This window comes from Leptidea sinapis, chromosome Z (genome assembly GCF_905404315.1).
Source record: "Leptidea sinapis chromosome Z, ilLepSina1.1, whole genome shotgun sequence".
Lineage (NCBI taxonomy): Eukaryota > Metazoa > Arthropoda > Insecta > Lepidoptera > Pieridae > Leptidea > Leptidea sinapis.
The window spans coordinates 18,687,702-18,712,669 of NC_066312.1; the positions used below are offsets into that span (position 1 = coordinate 18,687,702).

At 33.6% G+C, this 24,968-nt stretch overlaps 1 protein-coding gene across 1 annotated transcript in view; it reads right to left on the bottom strand.

The window, feature by feature from the left end:
• The window catches only part of LOC126978421 (sushi, von Willebrand factor type A, EGF and pentraxin domain-containing protein 1), a 102,570-nt gene that overhangs the window by 44,825 nt on the left and 32,777 nt on the right, over nt 1-24,968 (bottom strand). Inside the window, exon 2 of the mRNA XM_050827194.1 lies at nt 1,933-2,115. Coding sequence (XP_050683151.1) covers nt 1,933-2,115 — 183 coding nt within the window. The remainder of the gene's footprint in view (nt 1-1,932; nt 2,116-24,968) is intronic.

Sequence of the window (24,968 nt, forward strand, 5' to 3'; positions counted from 1 at the left end):
TGCTGAAATATTCACTAAACGACATCTAATAGCAGTTTATTTAAGTGTTACTCGTTAAGTAACCAGGTTAATAATTAGGAGAGGACGTGGTGTTAACCTAATTGATACGTGAAGGTGGAGAAAGAGGCCCTTAGACTTTTGACTAGCTAGAACTAAATAATTAAATTATACTAATGAAGAGGCTGTATAATACTTTTAACCAAGTACAAAAATAAATAAATCTAAGTAAAAAACTAAGTATTCTATTAGATTTTGTAATCTTGATATCTCGTATGCAAGATATATGTGTTATATTTAAGAGATGACTTCCCTAATGATGCTTTATTGTTATTTTTTCTAGAATAGCTGAAAAGGTGTGTTTTTTTTATAGAAGAGGAGGACAAAGAAGCATACGGGTCACCTGATAGTTAATTATCACTCCAGCCCATACTCTCTTCTAACACCAGTGGAATCACAAGAGCGTTGCTGACCTTATAAAGCGTCGAATAAATGTAAAGGCCATAAGAATTGGAAAAGTGAAAGCACATTGGAACATGGCGGACGAGGATTGAACCAGGGACTCCGTGGTGAGAGTCAACGGTTCAACCTATTGCGTCACTGATGCTTAAGGCGAAGAGTAAGCAGAAAACACGCAAACATGATGTTTTAAGACAAGTTTTGTGGTGAAATTATAGCATTTCGAGCTATGAACACTACTTAATCCTGTTACACATATCCTTAAGTCTTATTTGTAGGTTGCTAATACTTGCTGTTGGTTATAGTTAACACTGCCGAGCCTTTTTGAACAACCACTTTTCTTTGAAGTTAAACAAGATTTTTGGCATGGCGTGACGCATTTTTTTGGTACTTCTCTCAGAAAAGTTAGCCTTATAGCTGATGTACTTTTTTGTATAGGTTCATTTATTCAGATTTGTAGTGAATAACGATGATTGTAAGCATATAATCTGATTTCCACCCAAGAATTTTGAAAATATTGGCTTTGTTACATACTTAGATGGCGAGCCGGCAGCCGTGAACTCATATCGCTCAAGGTCGCTGGCATTTAGTGTCACCTTAAGCCAAAATTTAAATATGTCTAAAACCGCCCACTTCTTGTCTTTTAAATGTCGTTTAAACATGCAAATGTATGGTTTATGTCTTTTTGTGAGAGCTGACGAGTCAAGCAGGGTAATGGAAAGGTATTTAGGTATTAATACATGCTGCCGATTATAATAGTGCTCTGGATTCTTAATTGATCTTGAAATTCTGAGCGGCATTACAACTGTGCTCGACACTTTGAGTCATTAGATGGTTAGTTTCACCAGCTCAGGCGCCCTTCAAATCAAAACAGTGTATTTGTGGAATGCGATATCTAATTATGACAATAATCACGACCATAATGCTCACCAAGCATCCTTACACAATAGTGAATTCAAGCTCTAAAGGGTCATGCATCCAATATAGGATAATTTATATTTAAACAGTATATTCTTTATTAGTTTTTATTAAATATTTGGAATTTAAAACACTTTTAACTACCATAGTTCATATATTGAATGCAGCACCTTACAAACTATTTTGTTTTGTATATTACAGTCATTGAAAAATACTCTGTTGATGAAAAGCGTGGCCGTTGAGTTTCTTGTATGTTTTTCTCATGAGCTCTACTTTTTCCGAACATACTATGGTATGTTCAGTAGTTTAAAAGCAATATTTATAGTGACGATACAAAAGCGCTTATTTTAAGACAAACTGAATAAAGTTTATTTGACTTTGAAAATACAATGATCCTTGCACATTGCCAGTATTATTCTTTCATTCGAAAAAGGGAAAAGTCCTTTCTTTCATCACATTTTAAATCTAAATCAATTAGCACTCCGAAAGAAAACTTTCTATTTTCTGCATTATAACGATATCTTAACGGTCACAGAAATGAAATATAAATTCTCTCACCACAAAATGGGGGTTCCGCGGTCCAGTCTCCTCTCAGTGTACACTCCCTTTGCTGAGCTCCGAACAATTCGTACCCTTCGTCGCACTCATATTTAGCAACTGTACCCGGCACTATATCTGTGTCACTTGATAGTGAGACTCTTGCATTTGGGGGCACTGCAGGGTGACCACATCGCCTATCACCTGTAAAAAAAAAGTCGTTACTTCTCCAATTAACTGACGGTATTGAAGTTTGGTTCTAGCTATAGAGCTATCAACTCCTGACCATAAAATAAGTGTAATGTATGTATGTGAATTAATTTATTCTATTTTGAATGCTTGAATATTTTGAGGTGCATTCCTAGTGGAACTGGCTATAAACTTATTAGATTAAAACATATACCACCGAAAAGTCCCTCGATTGTAATGCCATTTGTACATTTCTGTTAATGTTTTTCTAAATGTTTTTATTTTTCCTAAAGGCTCAGTGGCTAAGTCAGTGAATTTATATTATTTTATTATAAGTTTTCTCCGCGACTGGAGCTAAGTTAAAATAGAATATATCATTAACACTTGAATTTTTTTTAAAAGCATAATATGACATATTAAAATTTTACACAATTTGATATAATAACAATTATGACAAAAACAGATATTCAATTTATGAACGCTGATTTGTGGTATGAAGAGTAAAGTGTTAAAAATAATCTGAAACTATGAATGTGATTAAATTTTGAACAGTTTCATGATTTTAAGTATATCATTTTCAATCGATGTAATAGTATCGTAATAAACTTTGTACTTACAATGGGACAAAAAAGAATGTAGAAAAAATCTATTTTCAGAATTTTTTGCTATCAAATAGAGCACCCAAGAACGATTGCGTCACTGGGACCTTACAAATAAATGTTATTCATCAAGTACAAGAGAGTCTCTTTCTATTCTTTCACATTTCAAACGTTCGATATTGTGACATTAAACAAATAACACAGTTGGCGACCATCCTTATATCTATGTACCTTTCTTACTATTGTTATCCTCGATTTATTAAAGTATGTTACATGCATGGATATATTATAGTAATGAGAGAAATGAAGTTCGGATCTCTAGTTGATTAAGTATACGCAAGGCTACCTTTTTCCCGGACCTTATTTTTTGTAATTTAGGGAGAGAGATATATTTCTTTATTGTGAGATTGATTTCGCGAGTCCCTTCAATTATGTTTCATTTGGTCCATAAAAAATATATTCCTTGGTTACAGTTAAATAAAATAAATCAGTATAGTGTATAAAACCTTTTTCATACAAAAATAATATAGATTTAGGTCTGTCATTGATACCACGTCTGTCGACCGAGCCCCATACTCTCCTCATGGTATTTTACATAATAGGAAATAGCGCTGGGTTAATATTAATTAGACATAACTTATACCATCTTATACATACCACCACATAACTACATATGCCTTACTTCAAAATTCATCTGGTACTTGTATAATTAAGAAAAAGAAAGAAAATTATTTATCTATAACATTGTTTATAGCCAAGTTAAGATCGTATCATACTCCCTCAGGCACTCATAAAAATTTCGAATGAATAAATAACACTTTATGTGAAAACTAAGGTGGCTTAGATGTTAATGCGTAGCGAAAGAAAATCACAATAAAATGATTAAAAATATGATGATAACAATAGGATTTAATCATATAAATTTGTCTTCAATATTTAAGCATTACATTGAGGGTATATGAAAACTTGTTACTCACGCATCTACCCTAATTGCATTAATTAGAGTAACTATCGGCTAGCTGTCAGTTGCAAAAGCTTTTCACTAACTATAATATAATAATTTATTTATGTCTACCTGAAAGTTATACATTTCATAATATAATTTATGCTGTTCTGATAGTAAATATTATTTTTAGGATTTAATAAAATCGCTGACTCTAACTATAAACTTTATTAAGTAATTCGACCTATAAAAGAACTTAGACCAAATTTATTTGCCTAAAATAATTTTGGAAACACTTACTTAAAATCAAAATGTCTACAACTGCTTAGTATACTGCAACAAATACTAGATTTATACATTTATGAGTATTTTTCTGTTGAGACCATATTATATAAATTTATATGTGTCTCGTCGTCGAGTGCCAATAGATCTAAGACTACTTAAAAGTTTTAAATTGGATCGACAGCCCTCACCGACAGCTGACTGTTTTTTTAAATATTGCATTATCGGTGAAGAGCTCATATTCAAGCTGAGTGTCAATGGAAATAAGTAAGTATGAATAAGTTAATATTTTTGAAGATATCATTTTTCATCACTGATGGTAGTCCGTGAAAAATCTAGCGTTATTTCTTACCAACTTGCTGGTTTTCTGATTATCTCAAGGCGGTAGTCATTTTAAGGCCAACGAGCGCTATAACCTGTCACACCATTGGGTATTCAATTGGAGTATTTTCCATGTCATCTGGTGTTTGGCGGACATTGTGACCGACGTAGGCAAAACTTTTCCGCCGGCACACCACCGAAATTATAAGTTATTTGAAATACGCAAATAACAAATATTTGGACTTGGATTAATATATGTAAGTGACCTTGCTCTTCGGGTGACCGGGGCGTACGAGTCGTATTTAATTATTAAAATTATTATAAATGAATAATAATTGATGACTAAAAAAATTAAGATAACTACTCAATCTAACTTACGTTTGTGCAGTTTTAGAAACAAAAAATTTTATTTGGAGTAATAATAACCAAACTAAATTGAAGCTAAATGTCCCGAGGTCAATTCTTGACCTATTAGTTACAACATGTGATTTTAAAATACAAAATACAACAAAGATCCGACGTATTATATCATAAACTTTTTTTTAGAACTGCAAGTTATCTCAATTTAGAGAAAAACGCTATAATGAGAGTGAAATTTCGGTATTCAAAATCCCAGCGGATACTCCATAGGGAGTGCCGCTTGCGTCTTTCTCTCCCCAAAAGAAGTTCGCCTTCAATGAAGGCTTAAAGGGCACTTGCTTGGCCAACCTTAGATGGTGTTTAGTGGGTAGGCGCTTAGATTTTGTGTCCCACATAACCAACGCAAACTTAGGCTGCATTGGTGTGCACGAGAATTCACCACCTCCCTCCCGTCGTTATCATGGAGGGTAGCACTTTCCCTTTGTCTGGGCGCAAAAAAAACAGTATTTAAAGTCAACGTACATGGATTTCATTTTGGTGCTATACAAGTTCTATAAGTGTTTGATCTACGTAGAAGCTAGAAGAACACGTTTTTAGTTTTTCGATGATTTCAACACTGCGCTGCTTGTTACTGTTCAATGTGATGTGAGGTGAATGTTAAGTATGCCTAACTGAAATGAAGCCACCTATTGTTATGTATCTGTGTTTCCAGGAGCGTTGTTACAACCAGAAAGTCTGTACAATTGCACAAAGTATTTCTATTATGTAAGCAAGGTCGTCGCGACATGTTGAGATTATTAATTATTGTAATATTATGTTGCAATCTTGATATGTGAACAAATTGGTTTAAAGAGAAAAGAAATGTTAATAACTTGCTATCAAGACAAATCTATGCACATTTACTGTGTTGACTTAGAAACTACTTGCCGACATTTACAAATTGTGTAATTTAGATTAAAATTAATTTTCACTAAGCAATTTAACGTGCTCTCTTGAGAAACCATGTTTGAATACAGAGAGAAAGAAAGAATAGTAAACAGTTTGATCATTCGGTCATTGATGCCCTTTGGAATGGACTTCAACCTTACGGACATCATTTTAGGTTGGTTGAAATAACTCAAACGTAAGACAAGTTGGCTTGAGGTTACATGTTTATACACAATAATATGGTAATTATTGTGTATCTTTGAATTTCAATTGTTCCTAATTATTGCAGTTATTTATAAATACTACACGTTTACATGTTTTTATGGAACTGATGACTGAGCTCAAACTCTCTTGTTGCTCAAACGAATCACAAGAGCGTTTCCGACATTATAACGCGTCGAATAAACATACATAATATTATGAAAACGAAAAACAAAATACATTTAAGTAAAATCAACAAGAGTGCAGCTTATCCAAGAATGCGTAATACCCAGATGGGTATTACGAGTACTTAAGATTAAGAGCCATGTCATTTTTGGTTTGTATGTTACCGCCACAGTTCAAGTTTGGCTGGGTGGTCGCAGTTTACAGATTGCTGTTTGTACTGTGGTGTTGTCCCACCACGACCTTTATGCTGGTAGGCGCATTTTTTTTTATGGAATAGGAGGTCAAATGAGCGTACGGGTCATCTGGTGTTAAGTGATCACCGCCGTTCTCTTGCAACACCAGAGGAATCACAAGAGCGTTGCCGGCCTTTAAGGAAGGTGTACGCGCTTTTTTTGAAGGTACCCATGTCGTATCGTCCCGGAAACACCGCACAAGGAAGCTCATTGCTTATTGCTCTCGAATTGCATGCATGCTGTAGTTGTTGTCACCAACTTATGTGAACTGTGGCGAAAATTTGCTCACATATCATTAAGATTGCAACATAGAATTACAATACTTAATAATCTCAATATGTCGCGACGACCTAGTTGTGGTACCCATAAACTAGCCGACATCCTGTGCAAAGGATGCCGGTACAACGACGCCTATTTCTGCCGTGAAGCAGTAATGTGTAAACATTACTGTGTTTCGATCTGAAGGGCGACGTAGCAAATGAGACTTAACATCTTGTCTCAAGGTGACGAGCGCAATTGTAGTGCCGCTTTAAAGTTTTTGGGTTTTTCAAGAATCCTGAGCGGCCCTTGCCCATTACAATGCAGTCATTGGTAATTATAATGGGCAAGGGCCGCTTATTTTCATAAAATAAAATAAAACATGTCTTCACTGTAACACTCAGCAAAAGCGGTAAAGGCGCCCTTTCTTTTTTCAGCTTTATTGACGTATTCCGGTTCGAAAACTATTTCCACATCAGTTAGAGGGTAGGCCTCGTATCCCCTTTAAACTACCGGCGGGGAGCACGAGTGCCATGTTTGGGTCTCTCAAGTATGCCTCTCTCATGTATATTCTGCTAATCCTAGGGCATGAAACGAATGCTTTATTTCTACGGTCGTCCTTTAGATGAATGTTTCAGTGTCCTAGTGCCTTAAAATGGCACGATCGATCGATTATTGATCATCACTCCCCGTGTAGTTTATTTGGCGTAGCGGGTGTCATAGGGTGGTCTGCGTCAGGCGGCCTAGGGCGGCGTGTGGTGGACGCCCGCGTCGGCGGTGAGTGGGTGGCAGTGGGCGGTGCAATGCGGGTGGCAGTGACCTTTGCACTGGTTGGTTTCCGCAGATCGGTGCCTCCTTCTGAGGCTGCGCTGATGCCATCGACCGGTCAGTTCTCAGTTCTGTAGGGGGCTAGGGGGAGCTGAAGCGAGCGCGTGGGCGCTTCCTTGAATCACAGTTGTAACGGTCTCTTATAAATGTCACATTGACGTCATTGCATAAATTATAGCATTTGGATTCTGCCAGCACAGACAAACAGATGACTTAAGATCGCGCGGACTTGTAAAGCAGGGAATTGTAATTGTAATTGTAATTCACTGACGGATTTGCACACAGTTACGCCTGCACGTAAGCCCGCCGGACTTCATTACTTCTGTCTGTCAGTCTGGAAGACTTGCCTGTTACATGTCTGGGCGACCTTATTCTGCCTGTCCAGGCACGATCATGTCTCGTAGGAAGAATTTATACTGAACTGAATGAATGAGCACCATGAGCATACTTGCAATTAACATTTTCAATCGCATTGAATATTTTTTTTTTGTGCCATAGCATTTTTTCATTTCTCATACTCAGAAAGTAATGTTGTTTTGATCTGATTATTGGGTGGAAAATGCTGCTTCTCTCCATAGAGAGGGAAAAACTCATACAAATATTCCCACCTAAGGGCCGGAATGAACTTTAAAAATAGAACTGCTGTCAGCTGTTAATAAAATTGCTGCGGCCATGTGACTTTCTGAACAGTCATTGTGAACTTAGCGAAAACTTCTTTGAGCGGAATAAGCCGCAACAATTACGCGGTGAGTTCCATATTTAAAATTTTAAAAGTCGACATAAATTGTCCTAATTTGACAATTAATTTTAAATAGGTACTACAAATATATATATTATCAATAAATAGTTAAGTTAAACAACTACTTTTATTTTCCTCATATTCAAAATGAAAAGTAAAGTGTTTAACACGGGTAAAAGAATCAATTCCTACTCGGACTATAGCCGCCCTTGCTGCGCTCGGCCGTCGAAATACCTCGGGAATCGATTCTTTCGACCCTCGGTTAACAATCTACTATTTTACCCTCGCACATAATGGTGCAGCGCTTAAAATGTGATACTCTATAAAAGTTGTCTAAACAACTCCTTCTCAATATATCTTTATTTAAATTTATATTTTGTTATAAACTTCTCGTTATAAAACCTTTTTTACGACAATCTAATTACTTTGGTTCACTCAACTACATGCTTACCCAACCGTTTAATGTACATATATTAAACATGTTTAAACATGTTTAAATTTTTGTTTTTTGTCAACGTTTGATGCCATGCAATATTCGCTTGAAAGATAGATACACTATAGACTAGCCAATGTCCAAAGCAATTTGTTTTATGTAGACGTTTTACAAAAACGTTTATTACGTTCTATTTTTGGCTAAAAATGCATCCTTCAAAGGCAGAAATTGGAGTTCAATAGACTCCTAAATAAATAAACCCCTTAGGGCAAACCAGTGATTCCGCAAAAGGGTTGCATATCGAGCAGTGACTATGACATATATGTCATAGGCATACCTAGATAAGCCTGGATGAGTCAGATAGACGGTCTGATATTAAACTTTTCATTTTTAAGTCCCTGTAATGTTTTTCAATTAAAAAAACTTGCGATTAAAGACATCTGTTTTACACTGAAAAAAATTTGTAAAATCTGATTTACCAGTGGGGGGCTCCTTTGCACAGGATGCCGGCTAGATTATGTGTAAAACAACGGCGCCTATTTCGGCCGTGAAGCAATAATGAGTAAGCATTATTGTTTCAGTCTGAAAGACACCGTAGCTAGTAAAATTACTGGGCAAATGAGACTTAACATCTTATGTCTCAAGACGACAAGCGCAATTGTAGTGGCGCTCAGAATTTATGGGTTTTTCAAGGATCCTGAGCGGCACTGTATTGTAATCGGTAACAAGCTGTGCTTCGAACGACGTCCTGCTCGTCTCGTCCTTTATTGTCATAAAAAAGCTCTCCAAACCTAATAGAATGAAATCAGTAAGAGATCAATTACAATCATTGAGCCCCACAGTTAAAGCAACATTCATGTTCTATGAAATGTTATCTTCAAACGCAAGTAGTTAGTTCTATGATAATTAATATGTTTGATTTGAAAGCGTCTTGTACAATGCTATTAATTATCATTGTGTGGCATTTCCTGAGTGCATTGAATATTATACTGTTACGTATGAACGTCACAATCATAGTATACGCAATAGTGTTATTATATATATATATATACAGGTGTCCCAAAATTATGGGACATGAAGGGAAAGTACCTTAAATATCGAAGATAGGCTATTTTACTGAAAAAAGACTTTATGTTATTTTTAAAAGTTAGTACTTCTGCATTCAAAGATTTTCTAAAAATTACTTGCCTCGTCTGGGAATCGAACCGACTGAAATGTAAAAAAAAACACCCCTACTTTTATAATGCCAATCGAAAGAATGGCCATAAACTAATAACTCTTCTTAAGTAACATAGTATTTTAAAAGAAAGGAGCAACGTAAATTTAATGTTTTCCTACTTGGATTGGTACGAATGGACCGATTAGATGGCCGGCCAGATCCCCGGACCTTACACCAAAAGATTTCTTCTTTTGGGGATACAACTTTTAAAAATAACATAAAGCCTTCTTTCAGTAAAATAGCCTATCTTCAATATTTAAGGTACTTTCCCTTCATGTCCCATAACTTTGGGACACTCTGTATACTAGCTGACCCGATAGACGTTGTGCTGTACATAATAAATAAAATAATGTTCTTATGAATTTGTCAATAATATTTCATAAAATCAAGAATTATTTCGTAAAACATGCTTCCTTTTGTTATAATTAAATTGTTTCACAGCAGAACTGTCAAACCGTGCGCCAATAAGTTCTCTCACATAAAAATGTCCATACAAAACAAATACCACATACAACAAACATATACAATATATAAAAGAAGTATCAATTGGAAAGAAAAGTATTACGTAAATTAATTGAAAACGAATAATTGTACCTTTTCCGATGTCAGCGGTGCATGTCTACCAGTATGGAGGAGGAGGAGGCTCCTTTGCACAGGATGCCGGCTAGATTATGGGTACCACAAGGGCGCCCATTTCTGCCGTGAAGCAGTAATGTGTAAGCATTACTGTGTTTCGGTCTGAAGGGCGCCGTAGCTAGTGAAATTAATGGGCAAATGAGACTTAACATCTTGTCTCAAGGTGACGAGCGCAGTTGTAGTGCCGCTCAGAATTTTTGGGGGTTTCAAGAATCCTGAGCGGCACTGCATTGTAATGGGCAGGGCGTATCAATTATCATCAGCTGAACGTCCTGCTCGTCTTGTCCCTTATTTTCATAAAAAAAAATGTCTCTAATATTACAGTTCAAGTCACGTCTAGTTACAAAAAGCGGCCAAATACGAGTCGGACTCACCCATGAAGGGTTCCGTAGCAGCTTGTAACATAATATCGATTGTAACTTTGATCGATGTTTTAATTATTTAGTGTGTTTATTTTTAATTAAGTTATTTTAATTAATTATGACGTATTAAAAAAAAGCTTCTTACTAGATCACGTTCAAACCAATTTTCGGCGGAAGTTTGCATGGTAATATACACCATATATTTTTTTTAGTTTTATCATTCTCTTATTTTACAGAGGGGGGGGGGGGGGACATTTTACCACTTTGTAAATGTCTCATTCAAGAAACCTCAGCTATACTTTCATATTATTCACACTGTAAGCGTATTTTTTCACCATTATGAAAAATATTAAAATATAATAAATTGGACAAAGTCTATTTTAAGGGATAAGCCACGGTCTTTCACGGGGCTATGCATTACAATGTAGTCGAAATTAGAAATTTATTCATAAGAGAAACATGTTGTATACTCTAGAGAAGCTTACAGTATTGTTTGTACATGATCATGCTACATGATACAGGTTTGTCCATTTCATTAAACTTCATCATATTTCAGAGCTGGATTACCTCCGTCGCTACAAAGTTCAGCAGTGTGATATCAAACAAAGTTTGTGGATGTGGATACTATGTACTTTTAGTTTTTAGTAATTAAAATTGTTATTAAAAATACCTGAAAAATAGCGCTTTCGTCAGAAGGAAAAAGGATAATTTAAGAGGTTTACTTTTATTATCTTGTGTCGGCATATAATTTTTTATAATCATAGATCCGGAGACGAATATTCCTAAAAAAATTTAATAAATCAATTTATATTTTTTATGACAATAAGGGAAGAGACGAGCAGGACATTCAGCTGATGGTAATTGACACGCCCTGCCCATTACAATGTAGTGCCGCTCAGGATTCTTGAAAAACCCAAAAATTCTGAGCGGCACTACATCTTGAGACATAAGATGTTAAGTCTCATTTGCCGAATAATTTTACTAGCTACGGCGCCCTTCTGACCGAAACACAGTAATGGTTACACATTACTGCTTCACGGCAGAAATAGGCGTCGTTTTGGTACCCAGAATCTAGCCGGCATGCTGTGCAAAGGAGCCTCCCACTGATATGGCAAATAACGTCAGCTAGTTTGTTTATATAATTGAAAGTGTACTTGCGAAACATTACAATCTTATCAAGTAGCAATATAATAAGTTTTTCAATTGCTCACAAAATTTAATGCTGGAATGTTATTATCAAGGTGAACGGAATTTGTTTAATGCCAGACGTTTTCATAATATCCATTCTAATTTCGTTTAAAGAAAGATTAAATTCTTCGTGTATACTGTCTGAATATAATTAAATTTTGGATTCAATTAACAATAATTTAATTAGATAATATTGTGAGTGAAATATTATTTAACTAATTAATTTTATTTTATTTGCAGCTCAAAGTATAATATTACTATTACAATATAATAATATTAAACATATAAATCAAAGTAAATTTATAAACACTAAACGCAATTTACACTTGGAGTAACAAAACGCAGTGTAAAATTGATCCAAGTTTAAAATTACTTCTCCCTCTCATGTAATTCTGTAGTGACAAAGGTAAGATACAGACTAATCGTTCAATTGGAATTACTTCGCGTTTATTGATAATACTTTGAATTTTTATTTTTGAGAATGATTGTGTATAGATCTGTAGGTAAGTTATTTAATATGCTAGGTAGCATGTATTCTCACGTCCTTTTGCCATATTCATGAACATAACTAGGTAAAATATATCTGGTTTGATTAACCCCGGTCTGCAGTTAACTACTACAAAAGGAAAAAACCGAAATAGTTCTGAGGTCATTTTATTCATCCAAATATAATGTTCATATATTATAATAATGAAGACATAGTTCACAGTTTGTTGACCCCAAGTGCATGCTTATTATTCTCGACTAGCTGCTTACTTCATGTCATTACCATTTGACCAGGCCTACTGAACTCAAAAGTGTTGTTTACCTGGAAGTACATTTACAAGTAGAGTGTGTCAGAATTCAACAGGCCGCGCCGCTGCATCGCATTGCTGTGCAGATGTGTCTGAGAAGTTTTATAATATCTTAACGGACACTTAATCATTGTTGTGTATGACTGTACAATCACTACATACATTGTATTTATCAAAGTCGTTACCCGTTGTCTGTCCCTATGTATGCTAAGATCTTTAAAACTTCGTAATGGATTTGATGTGGTTTTTTTAATAGGTAGAGTGATTCAAGAGGAAGGTTTATATGCATAATAAATGCATAATAACACATGCATAATATTGTAAAGAAACACAGAAAATTTTAGAGGTTTCTAATGTCACGTCGTCAATAAGTACATATTTTGCGCTTACATTGCAAACGCTGCGCTGGCTAAACCCTATGAGATAGATCAAAATAATGTACTACAGTATTGTACACCTTAAAAAGTCCGTAACGGTATATGTCAATCTCTTAGCTATAGCTACATATATTAGGATATAACCCACAATAACCATTTTATATCATTTACTTTTTACGATAAATAAGGGCTTATTTACCTTCGTAAATACGATTTTAAGCAATACATCATAAATCCTCATCCAACTAATTACCTTAAATACATTGTGCATTAAATTTAGATCAATATGGATTTTACAGCATGTGATTTAATTGCATATTTTTGAAGATATTACAGATTTAAAATAGAGCAACGGTTGCGGCGGAGCCGGCCAGGAAAACATGTATGTATTGCAGTCAACGAATTTTATTTTTGTATGATATCGTCGTTTATTTTTGAGATATAAATAGAGGGATCGTAAATTATATATTTATACTATTTACTTTAAGATTTGATTATATTTATAAGTAGGTTTTGTCTAAAGTATGTCACTTTGTACTTTCACGTGTTACTTGCAAAAGTGTTAATTGACTTAAAGTGAGAAGTCTTTTGCGAGCTGGCCGCTAACGGTCAACCATCTCTCCAACACAAACCTATACGCTCGTTCTTTGTACTCACACATACACACATATTTGAGTACTTTGTACACAACGCCCCTATGTTATAACTCCGTTATATCTGTGCCTTATTTTCAATTTGGAATACGAGACCTACTATCAGCCATTTTGGATAGTATCTTAGTAAGTACAAAACTTATAATTACATCAGCAGAAATATGAAAGAAAAAATTCGGATAAAAAGGAAATTTAAAGAACATTAACAAAGACCTAGTATACACACCTTTATTTGGTTGTAAATATAATATATCAACCACAAATGTATAAAATACGTAATATACAAATATTTGGGCTTTTATGAAAATCACATTGTATGTAATGTTAATTCAAATTCTTCAATAAAACTAAACCTTCGACGAGACTCACATTATAATATCATTTTTAAAATTTTACTAATTTATAACAATTTTGTTCAAAAACTACAAAACACCAAACAAACAGTTATTAATTGTTCAGAAACTGTTTCGTTTACTTGTCGAATCTCACATATGCAATTACTGCGAATGACGTTTTGTGTTTCGTGCGTCAGTCGATTAAAATTGGGGGTTAAACTGTTGCTTTGTAGAATTGGATAGATTTAAAAACATTTGATAAACACCGAATTATAAATAAACGAATAATTTATATACGAACAACTTTTATTTATAGTTAAATTATACTCTTAAGCAGGATTCGGCAACAAATAGGCAAGATTTTATAAAATTGAGCTCAAACATAACATCATTATAATCGAGACTGACTCTTACGCGTGACTTCGTCCTCATTTACCAATGTTACCATGTTATTTTAGTATCCAATAGTCCCACATGCATATATATACAATATAGAGCGTTCATAAAAAACGTTTTCGTTCATTTATATCTAATATATGGCTTCCTATAGTGCTAACATATGCTTTATATGTTCTTATACTGGTAACAGAATTTTCAAGATCGGTTTAGCAGTCTAAAGATTACCCCCTACAAACTTACAAACATTACCCCTTTATATAGATTGTACTAAAAGTTGTCACTTCGCACATACGTTCCTGCGTCACTAACAATAGCAAAATTATATTATGTCAATTCAGTCAGTTAGAGTTCAGTCAGTCAACAAAAATGAATTTTCGATGCAATTACACTATCCACAGTCCAACCCTGTATAATTTGAAATCCCTGTCAAGGCCAGGTTAGCAGGGGCTACCTCTGTGTAGCCTATTCAGATTTTACCTATTCAAGCTTTAACATTTCGAGCTCCACTTGAATTTTATTTAACAAGTCAATAAAATATGATATAAAGTCAACTTACATTGATAGTATTTGTATTATAAAAATATCTAATGTTTAGACTTCAATTAATTTGTGCATTGTTTGTAATTTGTTTATGAACCATTTTTATTTGGAAGGCTGCTCAAGTGTGACATAATTGTCTCAGATAATTATGTCACACATATGCAGTCTCTTGCTGTTAGACAACCGATAAGAACAAGCCAGGAATAATGTCTGACACTAACGATTTGTATGACCCTTTGTGTTAGTGTGCGCGAATTGCTTAAATAGAGGTTCTAAATTCAATTTTTATACGCTTTATATTAGCTTCACCTTTATGTTTGTATGTATGTTCGTATGTTTGTAACCGACTTCTTTGTGCGCGATTTTAACCCACTTTAAACGGCTAGATTTCGTTCAAACTTTGTAGATTTATCGAGAACCGATGACATTACATTTTGACACTACCAATTTGACTAGAAAATGAAAAATAAATAATAGTTAAAAAAAAACTAAAAAGCACGCTTTATATAAAATTCAAATAAAAAATAGAAAATAAATTTAAATTGAAAATGGTGTAAAAAAATATATATCATTGTAAAAAAAAGCGTGGGGTGCTTTTTAAGATATTATTAAAATAATAATTCTTCTACAACCCACGCCTTTTTTACAATAAATATATATTTATTACACTTTTTTCAATTTAAATTTATTTTCTATTTTTTAGTTGAATTTATATAAAGCGTGCTTATTAGTTTTTTTTAACTATTATTTTTTTCGAAGTTTTCACAGCTGTCATAGTCTATCAAGACGTATAAATAATTTAAGATTAAGAAATGTCAAACATCTTCGAAGCTATTTGAAAATTTTTACAGGCATCTTTAATTTTTTTATTGATTTAAGCGTTGCTCAGATTTATTTTAATGGCTAAATATATTAACATATTCTCTATATAACATAAATCAACTAACAATTAATTCTTAAGAATATTTGTTTTTTTTTCTCTTGTTATTATTTTTTTTTCTCTGAAGATTAAACTAACATTTACTTTGTGAAAATTATTGAAGCATGTGGTTAATACCTGTAATTGTTTGTTACAGTCAGTACAATATATTTTTCTGTATCGTAATATACAGTATGGAAACAGCTTATATGAAATAAATGAAAATACAAGTCATACTGGTCCACAGAAGTATAAAAAAAAATAATAATTAAATTAAAATCCCTAAATCACAAAAAAAAAAATTTCAAAGAAAGTAATTATCAAAATTGAGTTAGAAAAAAGAAAACAGTCTGTTTAGACTACGTGCTTTGACCCGGGACAACGTAGCTCACGGCGGCGAATTGGCTGTTACTTCTCTTCTCGTAAACAAGCTCTTAACAATAACATAATTATTAGCGAAGAAAAGTAAATTGATTGAAGTATTTCACTTGAACTTTAAGAAAGTTAAATTAATAAATAAAACTAACTTTTTCAACCAAATCTTGAAACAATCATGGGCTGCGTAAAGCACTCGCTTGGACACTCCTGACATCAGATACACATTCCGAAAGCTCGCGTTAAACTGAATAACAAATTAAAAAATACTTAAATAAAATGGCGAAAATAATAAAGGCGTAAATAGGACATACCCCATAATTCTAGTTTATCGATACTTTATTTACAATTACTAACCAACAATCTAAACAAGGCATTAAAAACTAGTAGTTTTGTGTTATTCGAATGTTTTAATATTTTTAACAATTTATAAATTAGTGAATTAAGCTTTGTACAAAAATAGTTTATTTTTGGAAGTTCAATACTTACAAAACCACTGTTTTCTGGGTGATTTCCTGAGCAGCGAACAAGTGGGAGGCTCCTTTGCACGTGATGTCGGATAGATTATGGATACCACAACGGCGCCTATTTCTGCCGTGAAGCAGTAAAGTGTTAGCATTACTGTGTTTCGGTCTGAAGGGCGCTGTAGCTAGTGAAATTACTGGGCAAATGAGACCTAACATCTTATGTCTCAAGGTGACGGGTGCAGTTGTAGTACCGCTCAGAATTTTTGGAGTTTTTCAAGAATCCTGAGCGGCACTGCATTGCAATGGGCAGGGCGTATCCATTACCATCAGCTGTGCGTCCTGCTCGTCTCGTCTCTTATTTTCATAAAAAAATAAATAAAAATAAGGAAGTTGGTACAAGCCTACTTTTTGACAAAACCACTGCACGGATTTCGTTAATTTTTGGTATATCGTCAGCTAATATGCTAACAAGTATGTATCAACATTTATTTCATATAAGCTGTTTCCATACTGTATAATGCATCAATCTTAACAAATGTTGGTTTTAATAAATAAATAACATATTCTCGAATACACCTATGTGTTAATGTATGTTATTTTGCGTGAAAACGGCCCTGGGTTAAGTCCCGTTTAAGCCTGTAATTTTTTTTAAGTTAAACCGAGACGTTGCGAGTTGCTCAACCCCACACACAGCCTTTGAATTTATTCGCAGGTGTCTGTAGATTACTCCAGTGTTATTGTTCACCGTAACAGCGTCCAATTAACCTACATAATGAATTCGAAAATCGAACACATTGGTACGTGGCAGGAGGAGGATGGAACCAACGCGTCCCGATATGACGACTAGTTAGTGGCCGACGCTTTTATGTTTTCCTGTGAAATTATATAACGTTTACCAGAATATTATTTTTAAATACTATGTTTATTTAACACAAGTGGCAGCCTGCGTCTTTAGCCTTATCTTGTCTTTTGAGTTTAGTGGCGATTTAACCTTTGAAACAAATTTTGCTTTTTCAAGTAGCCACTATTATTCCTTATAATAGTAGTTATTAGTGAATGACTTGTCAAAGACGTTTAAACCACTGCAGTCCGTTTCACTGCAGATAGAGATAAGGAGAGAACAAAGAAGAAGAAGTAAAATTTAGTATAGTCTGGCAACTACGTGCGCGACCATCGGGTAGCTGGTTATGGGCATCTCACGCGTTGCCCTTCGCCGCAACTCCACCCCCTACCCGTTGACATATTTCGTACCTCGTTCCCGCCATCGTCTGTCACATCGTGGGACGGTCGAGTACGAAGTTGTCGGATGATAGATACTTATGAGAAAAAAGCTTTCCTTAAATTTTTGCGTAGGACTGACCAACAAAACTGAAGATATCGTGATGATAATAATCAACAGAACATTATCATTATATTATCAATTACTTCGAACAATGAAACTAGGATCTGGGCGTTTTCAACTTCATATTTGTGCGTGAATTAATTGTGGGAGAATGATTACAATGGACAATGTTACAACACTACCGGTCGGCCTTGATACCTCAATCTTTACATCTAGAAATCACCACTTATCTGCATTTTGCACAAGATTTACAAATATTAGTATGAAGAGAGAGAGACTACATGTATCATAAAATTGGCATCAGCTATAGGATTTAAGATATACCTACTTTTACTTGATTTGAGTTCAACATTCTATTTAACATAATATAACCCACTATATTTCTAACACATATATATTCTCAATTCGAAAAAATACAGTCAAACAACTGTTGTGATTGGTGCGAGATACTGAGTGCTCATTGGTCAGAAAATGATCACAACGTATCGTAATTGGTCAGTTTAATAATCGTAAACAATCACTACCGGCTACTCATTAAAGATTTATTTTGTTAAAATTGTTCCTGAAAGCGTTCGCTTTAAAACCAGGCGTCTATAAGGCGCCTTATTTTATTTGATAGACATTGTTCGTAGCATAATTCCGCTCGTTGAGAATGGGACAGGCCTCCTACTACATAGTGAAGTCATATATAGGACGACACTATAAAAACCTCTAACCGCTTCCAGTGTGCGAATTCGATTAAAAAAATATTTAGAATTCACCTTTTAAGTTATCGATCGCCAATCGATCCTGAAATTCAATTCCTATATAATATCATTTTAGTTTCTTTTTGCATGCATTTTATTTTTTTATGTATATATTTGCTTAGGTGTAGTGTAGCGCACCGGTCACCAACTATATTATATAGATTTTAAATTCACTTTCAAACATAATAGCATGAGAAGACGTGAAGAATGTTGGCATAAGTACTTCTGCAGTTACGACATAAACAGTATAATAAATAGAGTCAGAAAGATAAGCAAGCTTATATCTAAGAGAAGCAGTAATCGTAGAATGGGTACAAAGAAAATACATACTTTAAGACATCATTAAATTATAAATACAAATAATATTCATAAGACTCGACAATGGAATAAAACTCAGCGATAACTGAAGAATACTAGTAATAAGGGCTTGAGGATATTGAACGAACGGATGGGGCTGCGGATTAAGTCTTATCCCTTTTTAATAGGAAATCCTTCGAAACAGATTCAATTAAATAGTGCAATTACTTCGCACTGATCTAATCTACTAATAAGATTATTTTTATCACAATATATTGATTGATTCGAATTCCAGCTACGCAAGACACACCGCAAATTAAGATATCATATCATCTGGATGTGTGGCGTTCCTCCACAGTGCGGTTTTCAATGAACTTTCTTCCACGTACAACCAAGCTGTTGAATGAGCTTCCATGTTCAGTGTTTCCAGGACGATACGACATGGGACATAAATATAATTAGAACCCAAGCTCAATAGTCCACTGGCAAGATTATGTATCTATCTAATATAAGTTACCTTATAGTGCCCTAAGATTATTATATATGGCTCTGGCGGATTCCGTTATAAACTACGGACTAAGCAGTTACGGAAGGACGTACAAGTCATATTTAGAGGATATATACAAATTACAAAAAAGAATTCTTAAAACTATCGTTCCAAATTATTTTTATAAACACAAAGAAAATACGGATCTTGCACTATTTAAACATTGCAAGGTTATAAATGTCTTTGATAAAGTGAAATTCCGTATATTGTCAGATATAAATGAATCTAAATTCCTTAGAGAAATTCAAAGACTGCCTCATCTAAGACAATTTACAGGAACAAACATGTCATTTAAATTACCTAAATCTACAAATATATATGGCACCAGAGCAAACAACTACGTCATTCCTCTATACTTAAACGAGACTCCCTTAGAGATTCAAAAATTATACATAAATAAAAATAAATATAAGTCATCGTTAAAAAAGTACTTTTTACAAAATCCTTCATTAATATAATTGTATCTGCGGTAAGCTAAGTAGACAACTAATTTGTAATTACTAACATTTAGTTGATAATTATTTTTTGTTTTGCATTTTATTGATTTCTATACTACTTTGTTTAAAATTGTAAGTTAACATCTTGTAATAACTGTATTAATTGAAAGTAATTGTTGTTTTCTTTTTAAATATTATGTAATTAAATTCAAAGCGGCTTCACACACAGATAAGCTTCCTAAAGTTTAAGTGTGTGTTATTATATTGTAAGCTATAACTATATTGTATTTTAAATAAATATTCTAAAAAAAAAAAAAAATATAGGATCAATATTATTGGATATTGTAAATAAGTTCAAAAACGTGTTAACTCTTGACAAAGCTCATAAAAATCTATGACTGATTGATAGTTTTTATAGCTATAGTTTTTCGTTATTAACTCAAAAACTATTGATATTTAAGGAATGTAACATCGAGTGAATAAAAGATCTTTAAAGAGAAGGAAATTTCCGACATTTGGAGCTCTATTTCTATTATTTTAATTCAACGCTAAAAGCATCTCTTACTACCAAAACATTATGATTGCTCCCCAGTTAGGAGGCTAATCTCAAACAATTCTGTTTATTATTTTCTTCAGACACTTTTCATTTTTTATACTAAGGTAATTATAAGGTTTAATTATAAGTAATTAAACTCAAAATTCGGAGCAACTTGTCAGGGCTAGTCACTTACGGCCATTCCCATTACCAATAAATTACTGCCATCTACTGTTAGTAATTAGCTGTCAATAGTCTGAAGCTCTCCCAATATACCCGATAAGTTATTCTTATCACCTTATATTAGGACGCGTGAATTGCAATTTCCATACAAACTTCTATCGCTGGTAAGCTATACGTCCTCCCATTGACAGACAGCGTGTACGGACAAGGTGAGATACCGCCGATAAGCTTATTGGGACATTGGGATTTTTATCTCAGGTAGGCAACAACCGTAGATAGACTGAATATTGGAAACGGCCGTTAGTGGCATGTTAAGTCTGGTTACCCTTGTAATTTCAATATAAGAAAACTCTTCAACACCAGGATTCAGCCTGTTTACATATGGCTGCCAAAAAGCACAAACCCAAAAACTGGAAACATGTCAGAATGCGATGAATCATGATGCAGAAGCATGATGGGGAAGAAATTTACAGATAGAATAAAAATATCAACCAGAAAAAGGACACCGGAACCAAAGATGTACGTATCTATAACTATCGAACATTTTTCAAGTTTTTTTTGGTGATTCAAATAACGCACTGTGACCCAAAGTATAATGACTAGCATATGCAATAGAGATTTTAATTATTCATACGATAAAGCGTTCATAACAACTCGACATCGTTATAGAAATGAATGTATTTACATCAAATGAGCACCAGGCTAGGTCCTTAATTAATATCCAACCAATAACAGGGAATATTCTGTAAACAAAGCAAGGCGGTATTGAATTCAACAACCTTTTAATTAAATGCGAAACTCTAATTTGAAAACGGTCGTAATATAATTCTGTGCAATGGCATTATTATTGGTATAATATAATTCAGGCTATTTAAACAAGGGAATAAATAGTATTTAAGTTATTCTAATGTTTAAGAGCTGAAGTTTCTATTTCATCAGCGATTCAAATTTTGTCCCTTTTCTCCTTGCAACTACTTCATTCATGCCCGTTGGAGAAATGGATGTTGCACAAGATCTTAGACAAATGGTCAAGCTAACATAGTGAACGGTAGCAGAAAAAGATCAAGCGAAGTGGAAGGAGATTTTAGAAGAGCCCGAGCTTGACAGTTTCAAGAAATACAGGACTATCGCAAAATAAATAAAATACTTATTCTAGGCCTCAAATTTTTTTTTAATTAATGAGACCCACGGGGATTTGCCAATTACTTATAAATATAGAACAAAAAAGTCGTGGAATAATGAGTTCAAGATGAATTTTTCACTTCTTTTCTTTTATTCGATTTCTCGTTCGGTTTGATTTCTAAAAATTTGCTCTTCTTTATTATATGATAACAGAAACTGTTTTATGTCGGTCGAATCATGTAAATGCGATCAAAACACTGCATATTAATATTCCTTAGGAACTTACAAATTAATTAAAAAACCTATCTATTCACTCAAAATTATGAAAACACCAAATTAGTAGTAAAATCACAATAATAGTACCATAATTTAATTAAAATTTGCACTCGCAGAACATGAAATGTAGCAAAATGTGATGTATGTGAGAGCATTTTCAAAACATCCGACCATCGTTTGTTCTTTAATCAAATTAAATGAATATCATTCCCATGTTTGTACGAGACCGTGTGTGAGTCGTTTGAGTAAAGTTTTAGTTAAGAACCCTAAGGTAAAATTAATATACTAATGACTTTAGAATTTAATTTTGCTAAAATACGATTTTATCAGAGAGCTTTATTTGCATCTAAAACTAACTGTTAATGTAAATATGTGATGTGAGGAAGGGATACTCGTTTTACTCGCTATTTATTAGCTACACCTGTATGTATATTTGTTTGTAGCCGACTTATATTTGCGCTATTTTAACCCACTTTAAAAGGCCAGATTTCGTTCAATCTTCGTAGATTTGTCGAGAACCGATGATAATATATTAATTTGATAAAATTGTTCCATTTTTCAATTCGCAAAATAACATTTCTGTTAATTTATATAATTTATTCATCTATCGTCGATAAGGCAGGAATTGAAGTTCATTTTAAATTTCGACCATTATCTTTAAAACCAAAGCGTGTTTTTTAGTTTTTTTAAACTACTTTTATTAATTATTGGGATTAATATTAATTATTAACATTTTAATTTAAATAAACACCAGCGAGAAACACAGATCACTTTTAAATATGCATCGTCACTTACCAACAAATTATATCCAACCAAATATATAAATTGTGAAGATGAAATGATATAAAATTTATAAAAAAGCGGTGTTTCCGGGACGATACCTACGAGGTAGCTTCAAAAAAAACCGCGTACACCTTCCTTAACGGCCGGCAACGGTCCTGTGATTCCTCTGATGTTGCAAGAGAATGTGGACGGCGGTGATCACTAAACACCAGGTGACACGTACGCTCGTTTGTCCTCCTTTTCCATTATTTTTTTTTATAAAAATTTAATATTGAGCTTCAATATATCCTAAATCATAAAATATTAACATTATGGTTATAGTAGAAAAAAAATGGTGTTTCTTATTACACACACCAACTTGTATCTCGTTGCATCCGGCGAAGTCAAGCCACTATTTCACATTTATATATGGATGATATCGCGGTAATAACGTCATTATTGCTTTTTTTTTTTAAGTTACATATATCCCCTAAATATTATTTTATTATAAAATCAACTTATTATATAAACAACAAAATATTTTGACTGTATCTAAAGACTGCCTAGAACAAAGCGTAACCATTATCGCCGTTATAAAATCATATAGCATTTTAATGAAGTTGGGTAACACATTTAAACGGAGCTAACACAGTTACCAGGAGACCATGAAAATTAATTATCGAACGGAATATTCGGTTGGTGGAAGCAAAATTGATAATAATAATTACTAAAGCTTTTGTATAAGCAACACAATAGCTGTATTCAGCTCTTGTTATTTAAAACGACATTTGAAAAAGCGGTTTAGTACGTCGGAGTCGGACACACTTTCCGTAGCACCTTACAACATACAATACTTCTAAATGCTTTTGTAAAGTAGAATACTTTTTAATTTTGTTGTCCGAATCGGGCTCTAAATTCAACATACGTAACCTAAACTGAATTAGTGTTTTACATTGCTGGTTATAGACCAAGAATATTTATTCAACTGGAGTAAATAGGGCAATATAGCATTCGAGGCTAATTATAGGTATAATTTGTGGCTTGTTCCATATTTCAGCTTTGTTTTCATACAACATGATTTGTCTATGTGTATAGAACGTAATTGGCATCCTTTATTAAATACACTCTGTCAAAATTTCAGTTAATAATTGTAATTTATGAGATATAGCCAATGACGTTCTAGACATACTATAGAATGTCATTGGATGTAGCTCAATTGTCTGATGACGAACGTATAGACAGACAGTCATAGTATAGTTTTTAATACTTTTCACAACTCATGAACTCAAAGGACACTTCCCTGTAGGTGTACATATAAATAATATCTCGTAGATACTGTGATCCTATTGTTCGTATGTAAGTTATTGCAGAAAAATAAAAATGTAGACATAATATTTAGTACAAGTCTTGCAACCAACGAGTGTTGTAATAAAAAATCGTTAACAGATTATTATTTACTTATTTAGGCTTACCAACTAGATAAATAATTTAACATGCACGAATTAGATATTTATCATAGGTATATCATACACAATTATGAGTTGGAAATAGTTCAGTTTATAATATTGGCCTATAGCCTATACATATTTACATAGGGGTGATTGTAAGCATTGTAAAAATTTGTATAAATTTAAATTTAATTTAGTAGAGTTTGTGTGCATAAATAATTTGATAAATAAAATAGAATTTCGTTTGTTATTTGTTGGTACAGCACCTTCATTATGGGTTTTAGTGTGTAGCTTAACTAGACTAGAAATAATGAATGTTCATTATACAATCTACAACAATTGTTATATCGATAACGAAATTTCATCATTAAAATCATTGCCTTAGCTTTAGCTGTCTTTCTCGTCAATGTAAGTTTTGCAGAGAATTCAGTGCCATATTTGATTTGGCACAGCGATTGAGCGCTGCCTCACGCTTAGGCGAACCGATATTATCAAGCACTGCAAGTCCACAAAATATTATTGCTATTTTATGGTACTTACACCAACGCAAGTTTTCATACAAGCGTAAAGTATATATCTACAGACATTATAATAATACT